This window comes from Macaca nemestrina, chromosome 17 (assembly GCF_043159975.1).
Source record: "Macaca nemestrina isolate mMacNem1 chromosome 17, mMacNem.hap1, whole genome shotgun sequence".
In the NCBI taxonomy this organism is placed as follows: domain Eukaryota; kingdom Metazoa; phylum Chordata; class Mammalia; order Primates; family Cercopithecidae; genus Macaca; species Macaca nemestrina.
The window spans coordinates 76,852,690-76,867,110 of NC_092141.1; the positions used below are offsets into that span (position 1 = coordinate 76,852,690).

A 14,421-nucleotide genomic window follows, 5' to 3' on the forward strand; every position below is an offset into this window, starting at 1 on the left:
CCTAATAGGATTCTGATTCTGTCCACCAAATGGATTATTTTTTTCTTTTTTTGAGACAGAGTCTCACTTTGTCACCCAGGCTGGAGTGCAGTGGTGTGATCTTGGCTCACTGCAACCTCCGCTTCCTGGGTTCAAGCAATTCTCCTGTCTCAACCTCCAGAGTAGCTGGGATTACAGGCAAGGGCCACCACGCCCAGTTAATTTTTGTATTTTTAGTAGAGATGGGGTTTCACCATGTTGGTCAGGCTAATCTCGAACTCCTGACCTCAGGAGATCCGCCCGCCTCGTCCTTCCAAAGTGCTGGGATTACAGGCAGGAGCCAACATGCCTGGTGGCTTATTTGAACCTAGATAGGAAAATATAACACATATGTGAAATGAAAAAATACAAGCACTAATTGCCAGGTAAATATATTCAATATAATTTGGTTGAGTACCACGGTTGACAAATGTGTATATGCCTCCAGGGACCAGGTAAGTAATGACAGTCAATAAAGTAGGGCAAGATGAGGACTTTGACCAATGGAAGCGCCTTTTTTTTTTTTTTAGACAGAGGATCGCTCTGTCACCCAGTCTGGAGAGCAGTGGTGCGATCTCCACTCACTGCAACCTCCACCTCCCAGGTTAAGCAATTCTCCTGCCTCAGTCTCCCAAGTAGCTGGGACTACCGATACCCCACCACACCTGGCTAGTTTTTAGTAGAGACAGGGTTTCGCCATGTAGACCAGGCTAGTCTCGAACTTCTGCCCTCAAGTGATCTGCCTGCCTTGGCCTCCCAAAGTGCTGGGATTACAGACATGAGCCACCACGCCCAGCTCTGGCCCCATATTTTGTTTAAAGAGGGTGGCTGGGCACGGTAGCTGTGGCCTGTAATCCCAGCACTTTGGGAGGGAGGCGGGTGGATCGCTTGAGCTCAGGAGTTCGCAGTGAGCCAAGGTCGCTGGGATAATATATGCATATTTAAGGTTTCAATTTTTGTGTCTCCCAAAAAAAATTCTCAGTTCCTATCTTTTTTTTTTTTTTTTTTTTTTTTTTGAGACAGAGTCTTGCTGTGTCACCCAGGCTGGAGTCCAGTGGCACGATCTTGGCTCATTGCAGCCTCTGCCTTCTGGGTTCAAGCGATTCTCCTATCTGCTTCCCGAGTAGCTGGGATTACAGGCATGAGTCACCACGCCCAGCTAATTTTTGTATTTTTAGTAGACAGGATTTCACCATGTTGCCCAGGCTAATCTCGAACTTCTGGGCTCAAGTGATCCTCCCATCTGGCCTCATAAAGTGCTGGGATTACAGACCTGAGCCACCGTGCCTGGCCACCCTCTTCAAACAAAATATGGGCACTTCCATTGGCCTAGTCTTCATCTTGCCTACTTTATTGATTTACATTACTTACCTGGTCCCTGGAGACATATACACATTTGTCACCCTTAGAGCTCAACCAAATTGTATTGAATGCATTTATTTGGCAATTAGTGCTTGTATTTTAATCTTCATTTCACATATGTGTTCCATTTTCCTAACTAGATTGAAATAAGCCATTTGGTGTACGGAATCCTGTTAGATATCTTTCTTTTCTTTTTTTTTTTTTAATTTTATTTTTTTTGAGACGAGTCTTGCTCTGTCGCCAGGCTGGAGGGTAGTGGTGCGATCTCGGCTCACTGCAACCTCCACCTCCCGGGCTCAAGCGAGTCTTCTGCCTCAGGCTCCGGAGCAGCTGTAACTACAGGCGCGCACCACCACGCCTTGCTAACTTTCGTATTTTTAGTATAGATGGGGTTTCACCATATTGGCCAGGCTGGTCTCGAACTCCTGACCTCGAGATTCGCCCTCCTCAGCCTCCCAAAGTGCTGGGATTACAGGCGTGAGCCACCGCACCCAGCCTCTTTTTAAAAAAATTTTGAGACAGGGTCTTGCTCTGTCACCCAAGCTGGAGTGCACTGGTGCAATCACGGCTCACTGCAACATCCACCTCCCAGGCTCAAGCAATCCTCCCACCTCAGCCTCTCGCTAGCTGGGACCACAGGTGCGCACCACCATGCCCGGCTAATTTTTCAAATTTTTTCTAAAGACGAGGTCCTGCTATGTTGCCTAGGCTGGTCTTGGACTCCTGACCTCAATCTATCCTCTGGTCTTGGCCTCTCAAAGGACTGGGATTGCAGGTGTGAGCTGCCGCGCTCGACCAGCTATTTTTCTTTAAATTACTTTTTGGTTGTCACTTATCTCAGTAAATATTAATATGTTTATAAAACCTTTCTCTTATCTGAAGACCTGACCTCAACCACTCAGGGTTGAGTTCCTGTGATAAGGTTTGAGGGTGCCTGAAATGTCATCGTGATTCGTCTTTTGGGCTAAGCTGAAATCTAGTGACCTGTCCGGTAAATCAATTAAGACTATTTTCCGATAATACAAACATTTAACACCGTGAAGTAGGTTTTAGGCAGGATTCCCTCTTTTCCACTGCAAAGGAAAGGTAAGTTCTTGCTGAGGTGATCGAGGTCCTCGCTGGGGCACTGGGAAGGTGGCGGGGCACTGGGAAGGTGGCGGGGCACTGGGAAGGTGGCGGGACATTGGAACGTGCAGTAGTTGCGTTCTGGAGCTTACTGAGGCTTTCCAAGTAGGGATTCCACGCAACAGGTCTTAGGGCGCCCCTCCCTCTGGGCGTGGCAGCCCGGGGCGTGGCTCCTGGCACAGATCCGGAGCAGTTGTCATCGGAGTCATTTTCAGGACTCCAGCTCCAAGCTTCGGAGTTTCCTAAATTAGGGGGGCTTGTCTTCCTGTCCTCTCGACTAATTTCCCTCCGTCGCTGGCGCTGCCCTCGGTCGCTTGGGCCGCCCCTCTCCGCAACTTTTTTTTTCTTTCTCTCGCTGGCTCTTTCAGCATCAGTTTCCCTAGGGGGCGGGAGGGGAATGATATTTGGGGGCTCCCCTGCCTTCCTCTCCGAGCCGCGGAAGGGGAGACGCGGGGAGGAGGTCCGAGCGGCTTTGGGCTCCAGCCAGGGGTCCGCGGAGACTTTGGTCTCCGAAAGCCTTTGACGCCGGGCATTTCGCGAGCTGCGCGCCCCTCTCAGCCGCGCCACCCGCACCCGGAGTCCAGCCGCACCGCGCTGTGCTGAGCCCAGGCGCCCAGGGCTCCCCGCCCCCGACTCCACGCTCCCGCGCTCCCCCTAGCGGCCGCCGTGCCGTCTCACTCCGTCCCAGGCTCGTCGGCGGCGCAGCTCACGTGACCGCGCTCTGGGCCTGCGGCCGCTGTCGGTTCCCCCAGTCACCGAGCGAGAGGGAAGAAACAAGATGGCGGCTGAAGGCGATCCGGAGTGGGGCCCCAGCAATTCGGATTGAGCCTTCTCCCTCCACCCGCTTCCGTCGGCCGGGCCCCTCCCGCCCGGCCCCGCGGGCCTCCCCACCCGGCCCCGGCGCTCCCCACCGCCCCCCCTGCGCCCGCCCCTCCCCCTCCGCTTTCCTTCTCCCCCCGCCTCGGCTCAGACATGAGGGGCCGGCGGGGCAGGCCGCCCAAGCAGCCCGCGGCTCCCGCTGCGGAGCGCTGCGCCCCGGCCCCGCCGCCGCCGCCGCCGCCGCCCACGTCCGGACCCATCGGGGGGCTCCGCTCGCGGCACCGCGGCAGCAGCCGGGGCAGGTGGGCCGCCGCCCAGGCTGAGGTGGCGCCCAAGACGCGGCTGAGCTCGCCCAGGGGGGGCAGCAGTAGCCGGAGGAAGCCGCCGCCGCCGCCGGCCCCCCCCAGCACCAGCGCCCCGGGCCGGGGGGGGCGAGGAGGCGGGGGCGGCAGGACGGGGGGCGGGGGCGGCGGCGGCCACCTGGCCCGGACCACCGCGGCCCGGAGGGCCGTCAACAAAGTGGTGTACGATGACCACGAGAGCGAGGAGGAGGAGGAAGAGGAGGACATGGTCTCCGAGGAGGAGGAGGAGGAGGACGGCGACGCCGAGGAGACCCAGGATTCTGAGGACGACGAGGAGGATGAGATGGAGGAGGACGACGATGACTCCGATTATCCGGAGGAGATGGAAGACGACGACGACGACGCCAGTTACTGCACGGAAAGCAGCTTCAGGAGCCATAGTACCTACAGCAGCACTCCAGGTACCCACCCAGCCCAGTTGCTGCAGACTCCTTCCCCACCTCCTCTGCCCTCCCCCCTTGCTCACTCGAGTGCTGTGCATCCTGCTCCGATCTCCCCCCAACCCCGCCTCCCCCCCAAACGGAGGGGAAATGCGACGGCACATCAAGTGGCAAAAAACTAGATTTACAAGAGGAAAGAGGCGCATTGTTCAAAATGGAGATTGCATTGTTGCAGTTTGCAGGCCACACTCGCTCGCTCGCTCTCTCCCCCCCACCCCCTCTTTTTCCTCTTCAAAATTTGTGCCAGTGCAGTGTCTCCACCGGGCAGGATTGAAACTTTGGCAAACACATATCCATTGCATTCATTTTTCTCCCCTTGTTTTGGTGTGGTTTTCTGGAATGAAAGAAGCCTCTTGTTTTGCAAACCTCTTTGCATTTCTAATGTGGTTTCTTTCGGATTTTTATTATATATCTGTTACTTAAAAGGGAATTAAGGATTTGGACAGATTGTGGCACACAAACACACACACACAAAAATGGGTTTTCACACCCCTAGCTGTGGTTTTAAAATTGTGTTAAGGAAACGGATCATTTGGGTTAGTAGGGGAACCTTATCTGGTCCTGTGTGTTTGTTTTTATTCTTCGAGTGCTAATGGGCCCGTGCAACAGTTGTTGGTAAATGGCTGATTATCAAGCAAAGCAGAAAGCCAAATAAGACCTAACCAAATTTGGGAATTCATCCGATTCAGAATTATTTTGGTTAAATCAAAAATAAAAGTACAAAACCTCAGGAACGCGCGTCTTAACTCATTTAATCGCTTTGCGTTGCTTGGGAAATGTAGTTTCGTGTCACCTGTTGCAGAAGATGTGTAGTTGATCATCTAGACATGGTTGCCGAAGATGAACTTTTGGACCAACTTCTAAGTCACACAGCGTCAGTATCAGATTTATTACACGACGACTTTTTCTTTTGACTCTATTTCTGAGGGAAAAGCCCTCCCGAAATCCGTAATGAATTTCTCCATGGTAACCCCTCTTCTGTTTTCTCACAGAAAGTTTCTCTAGGCTGGTGCTGAGATGCATTTTGTTAAACACCCCCGACCCCCGCAAAAGGCTGCTTTGTACGTAGTTGCAATTTACTAAATTGTGAAATTAACCAAAGCAGCAACCGGCAAGACCTTTCCTTTATAATTTTGCAAATCTAGATTAATTAAATTAGAATCTGGTTTTAAAAGCATTTAAAAAATAAAGTTTATGAGAAAATATTTGTGAGGAAAAAAGACCTTTTTTTCCTTGAAGTAAGGTGTGTCATGTCTTTCTTAGACTACTGTAGTAGAAGTGGTTAACTTGAAAAGTTTCTGATTTTAATAAATGCTTAAATACTTATTGGAGAAGTAGGGTAGTATTAAGCCAGATGTAAACCCACATAGGTTGTTCTAACTAACACAAACTGAAAAAAGGTCATTTCTTTTGCCCGATGGTCAGAATCGTTGTCAGTCTTGTCTGGGGGAGGCTGTAGGAGTACTTTTTTTTTTTTTGAGAGGGAGTCGCTCTGTCACCCAGGCTGGAGTGCAGTGTCCCGATCTCGGCTCACTGCAACCTCTGCCTTCCAGACTCAAGCGATTCTCCTGCCTCAGCCTCCCGCAGCTGGGATTAAGGCGCCCACAAGTACACTCAGCTAATTTTTGTATTTTTAGTAGAGATGGGGTTTCACCATGTTGGCCAGGCTGGTCTCAAACTCTTGACCTCGTGATCTGCCCATCTCGACCTCCCAAAGTGCTGGGACTACAGGTGTGAGCCATCGCGCCCAGCCTAGTGCGTCTTTTATAGTAATAATTTTTACTGTGCTTCACATGTTGGTCTTCTTTGTACCCAGAGCTAGTAATTGAAATATGGAGACTGAATTGCATACACCCCTGGAGGAAGTTTTTTTCTGGTTAGAAAGAGCTGAGACATTTTGACAGGGCAGTTCAGCTAACTTTAAGTCCCATTTGAAGGCCTATCAAATAATATTTAAGATTGAAGACTGTTCATATGCTGACTTAAATTACCATTTGTAGCTAGGTGTCTTTTAATAAAATGTGTTTACTTTTGATACTTTTGTGACATTTTGTTTTTCTTTTTTTGAGAAGGAGTTTTGCTCTTGTTCTTGTTGCCCAGGCTGGAGTGCAATGGCACAATCTTGGCTCACTGCAACTTCCACCTCCTGGGTTCAAGCGATTCTCCTGCCTCAGCCTCCCGAGTAGCTGGGATTACAGGCATATACCACCACGCCCAGCTAATTTTGTGTTTTTAGTAAAGACAGGGTTTCTCCGTGTTGATCAGGCTGGTCTTGAACTCCCGACTTCAGTTGATCCGCCCACCTCGGCCTCCCAAAGTGCTGGGATTACAGGCATGAGCCACGGTGCCTGGCCTGACAGTTTGTTTTTCTTAATGACACTTGTAGCCTACCATGTGTCTACTTGTCTTATCCTTATATGAAATTATTAACTGGAGATAGGTATTGAGCTTATTCAACCCCTGCAGCTCCTGTAACAGTGTTTTGCACATAGCAGAGGTTCATCAAAGATTGGTTGGATAGATTGTTAGTAGATGTGAACTTGTAATAGATGAAGTTTTGATCATTCTACAGTGGGTGTCATAACCACTAAATACTTTGGATTTAGGAAACTAAAAATTGATCTAATTGTTTTTTTTGTGTGTGTTTGTTTTTTTAATTGGGTTTTGATGGACAATTTGATCAGTGAATGTTTTTCTTTTTTTTTCAGTGAATGTTTTTCATTGCAAGAGTTACTCTGTTTTTGAGTTGCTATTTCATATTGCTTGTTAGGCATTTTCCTTTATTGACTGTGATGTTAGTTTGGATGTTTTACCTTTTGCAGCACATTATTTCTTAAGATTATGGTAAAATGGTTGTCTTTTTTTTCCTTATCTCTTGTAAAAAAAAAAAAAGGGATACATGTGCAGAACATTTGTTGCATAGGTATATACGTGTGCCATGGTGGATTGCTGCATTTACTGACCCGCCCTCTGAGTTCCCTCCCCACACCCCCCTCTCCCTACCCCCCACCCCCCGGATGTGAGTGACATTTTGAGTTCTAAACTTTTAGAACATGCCCACTTGCCTCGAATGAGTAACAACGCATGACAGTGAGTTGTTTAGGCTAAGTACCAGTTTCATTGGTTTTATAGTCTGTACTTCCTGGAGGAAGGCTGTCAGGTAAATGTGTAGATAGAAGAAAAAAAGTTTTAGAACTGGTTTAAGATATCCAAATAACAAATCAAGAAGTATGATGAATTTGAATCCTGTTGTACTGTGAAGGCTGAAAGAGGAATTTACTTTATTGGTGATTTAGAGTAATTTGATTAATTTTTATAGTTTACAGTGTTGGTTTAAGTACTGACATGTGACATTCCTAACATCATAAATAGCTCACTCCTAATATAAGAAATAACTCAGTATTTTGTAGGTAATATAACTTAATGCAAAGACATTCGTTGACATTACTAAAGTCATGAAAGGTTTATTCATTGAAGATTGTTTTCCTTTTATGGAAAAAATGTAAGGATGGCAACTTTTTAGTATAAAATTGAAATCACCTAGTTTTGCTTAAGCTAAAGGCATATGACTGAATAATGCTTTAATTCATTTTTACTTTTTAAATTTAGAATTACTTCAGCTTATAGGTTTTATGACATTGCCAGTATAATGAGAAGGATTGTATAGGAAGTGTTTTCAATAGGCATTTGGTAAAGTTCTGACAGCACTTTGAAATTAAGCATTTGCTAATTTTAAGAAATTATATTTAAAACAGAATGATTCTTGTGTTTCAGTCTCAGTCTCGTGTGAGACTTCTGAGAATACTTACTGGAATTTTAAAACTTGGAACCCCCGATAACTTAATAAAACAAAAGCCCTGGTGTTATCCTGGGAGAGTTAGCGATTTATGTCCTCTAAGGATTGTGACAATGGAGATCAGTGGCAGAGATGCCATGAATGAACCATAGATTTACTTCAAACAGAATTTGTCGCTGGTTTGACAATATTATTCCCACCAGTGCCAACTTAATGTCTTTTCAGTATAATTTCTGATTGCTACATGCGAGTTACAAAGTGCAGTAGACATTTAAAGGAGGGCGAGATTATATACCCTGTTTAAGGGGATTGGTGTGGGCATAGGCTTCCTGGATGGGCATGTGGAGAGTAAGGACAGGCAGATGGAGGGAGGGAGGGGGAGGGAGCGGGAGGGAGCAGCAGGCACTGATAGTAAAGTGTGGGCAGTCTCAAGTAACTCAGTTTAGCAAGAGCCTGAGTGTGTGAACAGGAAATAAACCAAAGCTCCTTTGTATGCTGTGTTGGGCAGTACCTAGAGGATCAGGCTATAGCAACTGTACTTTCCCCCTCTTCTGTAGAATAAGGATTGCGCTAGATCGTGATCCTCAGGCCTTTTTCACTCCTAAACACCCCGAGGAGATATGCTGTATTCCCAGCAGCACCATGCACAAACGTGAAACAGAACCACATCAAATCACAGAGATGCTGTTGAACCACTGCTGTAGCCCTTTCTCCCAAATTGAGGGAATTACTGAGGAAATGGCCTGGAGCTCTCTCTCTTTCAAATCTATTTCAAATTTGTTTAATTTTGGGTATTGGGATGACCGGAAGATCTTGAAAGAGCAGGGCGTGATTTCAGAGGGATGCCACGAAGTTTAGCTTAGATTCCCTGCTGCGGGATGGATTGCCAAGGACAAGATAGCTGGTAGGTTTTGTAGCCCTGGATGGAAGACCTGTCCAGGAGGTACTTTAGAGTTCTTCAGGCCTTGACACATAGATGTGTAGAGAGAGGAATGCATTACATATGCCTCCGTAAGAATGGTAGCACTTTCAGTAACAATAGGGAGGTCAATATTATAAGGGAAATTAATGACATCTTGTTTCAGGTATCAGCACCTCAAGAGGTTAAACATGAGAATTAAACAAAATGAGAGCCAAAAGGGTTACGAAAAAGTTGGGCAATACGATTTGTGAGTAGTAGAGAGGCGTGTCCTAGGTATGCATTAATAAGTAGTCTTGCACAGAGTTCGTGCTTTTCTATTCTTCTGCTCACCCATGGGTGTGTTTGGAAGTTTGTATTGAAACATGCATATCACAGGACTGGGGATGTTAAGACCAGGAGCTCTGGTCTCTTCTGTTAGGTTCTCCTTTCCTCACTCCTCAAGACCCTGTGTCTTCTCTTTGACTAAAGACCCTTAATGGTGGAGACATGGGGGTGAGAGAGTGGTAGTCATGGTGGGCAAGTAGTAATCTGGGTGACACAGGAGCAAATCCTAGCTGATGCCCTTTTCCCTTCCTACTCCTTAGCCAGGCTTGAATCCCTCTTCCTGGGAGATCTTCCCTGAGTCCTGTTTGCACCTTGGTCTTCCTTCTCTTTGAGTGCCTGCTTATAGTGATTATCATCTCAGCACTAGCTTAACGCTCACACTCATTATTCTAATTTTATTTATTTATTTATTTATTTATGAGACAGAGTCTCAGTCTGTCACCCAGGCTGGAGCGCAGTGGCATAATCTTAGCTCACTGCAGCCTCCACCTCCCGGGTTCAAGCGATTCTCCTGCCTCAGCCTCCCGAGTAGCTGGGACTACAGGCGCCTGCCACCATGCCTGTCTAATTTTTGTGTTTTTAGTAGAGACAGGGTTTTACCATATTGGCCAGGCTGGTCTCAAGCTCCTGACCTTGTGATCCGCCCACCTTGGCCTCCCAAAGTGCTGGGATTTCAGGCGTGAGCTGCTGCACCCGGCCTCTAATTTTTTTCATGCTTTTGGGTTTTTAAAATGACAAGCCTCAGGAGGCAGCATGTTTCTTAACTAAAATAAAAAAATATATATACACATCAAAATGCACTTTAAAAGATAGAAAGTGACCATATAGAAATAATTAAAATGCATGTAATTAAATATAATTATAATGTTTTGTCTGCTGGTATATATCTAAAATGTTTATGTTTTTCTAGATAGTAAGCTATATTCAAATATTAATTTGTGATTGTCACAATTTAAAAATAGTGACAGTAATAGCTAACATTTATTGGACATCTTCTAAATTGCTGAATGATTTTCAAGCAATATTTATGAAAATTCAGTTTTTAAAAGGTAACAGCTTTATGGAGATATAATTTACATACTGTAAAATGTACCCTTGTAAAGTATATAATTTAGTGGCTTTTTTAGTATATTGATAGAGTCGTGCAACCATTAACACTGCTTAATTCCAGCATGTTTTTATGCCCCCTCAGAAGAAGCCCATACCTATAGCAGTCACTCCCTATTCTTCACCTCCCTCCTGCTCGTCCCTGGCAGCCACTAATCTACTTTCATTCTTTGTCGATTTGCCTTTTTTTTTTTTTTTGAGATGGAGTCTTGCTCTGTCACCTGGGCTGGAGTGGAGTGGCGGGATCTCGGCTCACTGCAACCTCTGCCTCCTGGGTTCGAATGATTCTCCTGCCTCAGCCTCCCAAGTAGCTGGGATTACAGGCGCCCACCAGTACGCCTGGCTAATTTTTTTGTATTTTTTTTCATAGAGACAGGGTTTCACCATGTTGGCCAGGCTGGTCTCGAACTCCTGACCTTGTGATCCACCCACCTCAGCCTCCCAAAGTGCTGAGATTACAGGCGTGAGCCACGGCGCCCAGCCTGATTTGCCTCTTATGGACATTTCTTAATAAGTGGAATAATATACTCTGATAATATATGGCTTCTGTCATTTAGCCTAATGTTTTCAAGGTTTATACATATCTTAACATGTGTCAGTACTATATATATGTATGTGTATATATATATTTTTAAATTTATTTTATTTTACTTTTTTTGAGGCAGAATCTTGCTCTGTCGCCCAGGCCGGAGTGCAATGTTGCGATCTTGGCTCACTGTAGGCTCCACCTCCCGGGTTCACACCATTCTCCTGTCTCAGCCTTCCAAGTAGCTGGGACTACAGGTGCCCACCACACGCCCGGCTAATTTTTGTATTTTTAGTAGAAATGGGGTTTCATGGTGTTAGCCAGGATGGTCTTGATCTCCTGACCTCGTGATCCGCCCACCTCGGCCTCCCAAAGTGCTGGGATTTCAGGTGTGAGCCACTGCGCCCGGCATCAGTCCTATATTTGAATAGCACTTCATTGTATGGCTATACCACTTCTTTTTTTTATTTTTTATTTTTATGGAGACAGGGTCTTGCAATGTTGCCCAGGCTGACCTCAAACTCCTGGACTCAGGCAATCTTCCTGCCTCAGGTTTCCAGCCTCCAGAGTAGCTAGGATTACAGGCACACACCTCTGTGCCCAGAGACCATGTTTTGCTTATCCATTTCTTTTTTTTTTTTTTTTTTTTTGAGGCGGAGTCTCGCTCTGTCACCCAGGCTGGAGTGCAGTGGCGCGATCTCGGCTCACTGCAAGCTCCGCCTCCCGGGTTCACGCCATTCTCCTGCCTCAGCCTCCCGAGTAGCTGGGACTACAGGCGCCGCCACCACGCCCGGCTAATTTTTTTTGTATTTTTAGTGGAGACGGGGTTTCATTGTGTTAGCCAGGATGGTCTCGATCTCCTGACCTCGTGATCCGCCCGTCTCGGCCTCCCAAAGTGCTGGGATTACAGGCTTGAGCCACCGCGCCCGGCCTATTGCTTATCCATTTCTTAAGTTCATGGACATTTGAACTGTTTCCACTTTTTGGCCATTAGGAATAATGCTGCTGAGCACATTCGTGTACATGTTTTTGTCTATACATATGTTTTCATTTCTCTTGGGTATATGATTAGGATTATTTGCTGGATTATTGCAAATTCAATTTTAATTTCTTTCTTTTTTTTTTTTTTAGACAGAGTCTCTGTCGCCCAGGCTGGAGTGCAGTGGCATGATCTTGGCGCACTGCAACCTCTGCCTTCTGGGTTCAAGAGATTCTCCTGTCTCAGCCTCCTGAGTAGCTGGGACTACAGGTGTGCGCCACCATGCCTGGCTAATTTTTGTATTTTTAGTAGAAGAGGGTTTCACTATGTTGGCCAGACTTGTCTTGAAGTTCTGACCTCAAGTGATCCACCTGCCTTGGCCTCCCAAAGTGTTGGGATTACAGGTGTGAACCACCGCGCCTGGAAGAAAGTAATTCAGGAGTTAGAATGAATCCTTGGTGATAGATTGGTTAGGCTGGGATGTGGTGAGTGGGAGAAAAGGATTCAAGGATGAACTGACTTCTGAGTCTCCCTTATTTCTCTTTTCCTTATTCACTCCTTATTTCTTCTCCATCTCGAATGGATATAGTAATACTGATTTCTTTGTAGTTCTCACATACCTCCTAGTCACCTATCTATCACCTTCTCCAGCCTGCCTTCTCAGATCACCATTCCCTTTACTGCCAGGTGGGGCTAAGTTCCTTTGTTTCCCACTCCCTTAACCTCCAGGACCTTATGCATTAATTGCTTTGGTTTCCAAATATTTAGGGATTTTTAAGGTATCTTTCTGTTACTGATTCTAATTTAACTTCATTTTGTTCAGAGTATACTTTGTATGACTTTAATTTTATAAAACATTTTTAGAGGTTTGTTTTGCACCCCAAAATTTTGTCAAAGTGAATGTTCCGTATGTACTTGAAAAGAATTTTGTATTCTGCTCTTGTGGGGTGGATTATTGCATAAATGTCAATTAGGTCAAGTTGGTTGATAGTGTTATTACGATCTGTCTGACTTTCTACTTGTTCTGTTGATTACTAAGAGAAGTGTTGAAGTCTACAGCTATTGTGAAGGATTTGTCTGTTTCTCCTTGAAGTTCTAGCAATCTTCAGGTATTTTGAGGCTCTGTATTCATGTATTTTGAGGCTCCTTCCTAAAGTCCATAAATCTTTAGGAAGGATCCTTTTATCCTCTTAATTATGTAACCCCTTTATCTATATCTTTATCTGTTAAGACATGGAACTGAAATGGGCTTTTGATGATCTGGCCCTTCATTACAACCTAGTTTGGGCAGGGACAGTCTCATTCAGTCTCTGTAGTGCCTGGTTCAATCTCTTGAACGCAGTAGGCAGCACAGGTAATTGTGGAGCTGAATGACGAGTCAAAGAAAGCCTGTGGATTCTTTTCACCCTCTGTACTGTCCAGTATGGTAGCCACTAGCCATATGTAGAGAGTTAAATTAATTAAAACTAAGTAGGCCAGGTGTGGTGGCTGACACCTGTAGTCCCAATACTTTGGGAAGCTGAGGTGGGAAGATCACTTAAGGCAGCAGTTCAAGACCAGCCTGAGCAGCATGGTAAGACACTGTCTTTACGAAAGAATTAAAGTAGTTGGGCATAGGATGACATGCCTGTAGTCCTACCTAATTGGGAGGCTGAGGTGGGAGGATTGCTTGAGCCCAGGAGTTTGAGGCCCTAGTCAGCTATGGACCATGCCACCACACTCCAGCCTGGGTGACAGAGTGAGAACCCATCTCTTTAAAAAAAAATTTAAGTGAAATGAAAACTTCAGTTTCTCCAGTGGCACTAGCTATTATACGTTCATTTCAAGTGCTCTGTAGCCACGTGTATTGCACCACACAGATGTAGAGCATTTGGGGCATTTCATATCATTGCAGAAAGTTCCCCAGGACTCATTGTAGGCAGTCTGCCTGTGTTAGACCAGTGAGAATTTACCTAACATCTCTTTTTCTCTAGCCTTTTACCTGCCCTAAATCCTGCACAACTTGGATAGCCCCAGTGGTCTGGCTGAGTGAGGTTCTCCTTTGTGGAGACTCTGGGCCCCGCGTTATTTGTGTATGTGATGGTATTGCTTTTCTGCAACAAGATTTGGGGTCATGTGTGAGATGACTTTCCATTATTTGTTGTTCTTGTGGTAGGGTGAAGAGGCAGTTAACATGTGATTAGAAAATCTGCCGCAGTCCTGGTAAAGTTAAGCTAAAAGTTATATATATAGGCCAGAAGAGAAGGAAGGATTAGGATTCAGAGACTTTTGGTTGAGAAATTAAATGTGATAATTCAGAGAATTTCAGTGTTATAAAAGTGTAAAAGCTGATATACAAACTGAATTGTGAGATGTTAGTATGTCCTAGTGTGTCTGGGTTCTCCTGTATAAAATCTCTTTCTCAGGAGTCACTGGCCAAATTATTTATCTATGGAACCCCCTTGAGATTTGCTAAGAAAGTTATTCTTAGACTCCTCTCTACTCATGGATATGTTCTGTAATTCACACACTTGGGAAATGGCGTGGCCATGTGATTCATACCAAATGGCAATGGTCAGTAGATGCAGTTTATATATTTTACTAGAAATATGGCTTCCTGCTTGATTTCAGTATGTTCATAGTGCCTCTTTTGAGGTCTGTG

At 45.8% G+C, this 14,421-nt stretch overlaps 1 protein-coding gene across 11 annotated transcripts in view; it reads left to right on the forward strand.

Moving 5' to 3' along the window:
• The first annotated feature begins 3,255 nt into the window (after positions 1–3,255).
• Positions 3,256–14,421, forward strand: part of LOC105469038 (bromodomain PHD finger transcription factor) — a 144,135-nt gene continuing 132,969 nt past the window's right edge. For 6 of the 11 annotated variants that reach the window (XM_011719579.3, XM_011719589.3, XM_011719583.3 and 3 more), the window contains exon 1: positions 3,257–4,087. In XM_011719579.3, the coding sequence (XP_011717881.2) occupies positions 3,478–4,087 (610 nt within the window). In that variant the 5' untranslated portion in view covers positions 3,257–3,477. Of the gene's footprint in view, positions 4,088–14,421 lie in introns of all 11 variants that reach the window. The other 5 variants (XM_011719582.3, XM_011719584.3, XM_011719587.3 and 2 more) reach the window with 1 other exon arrangement.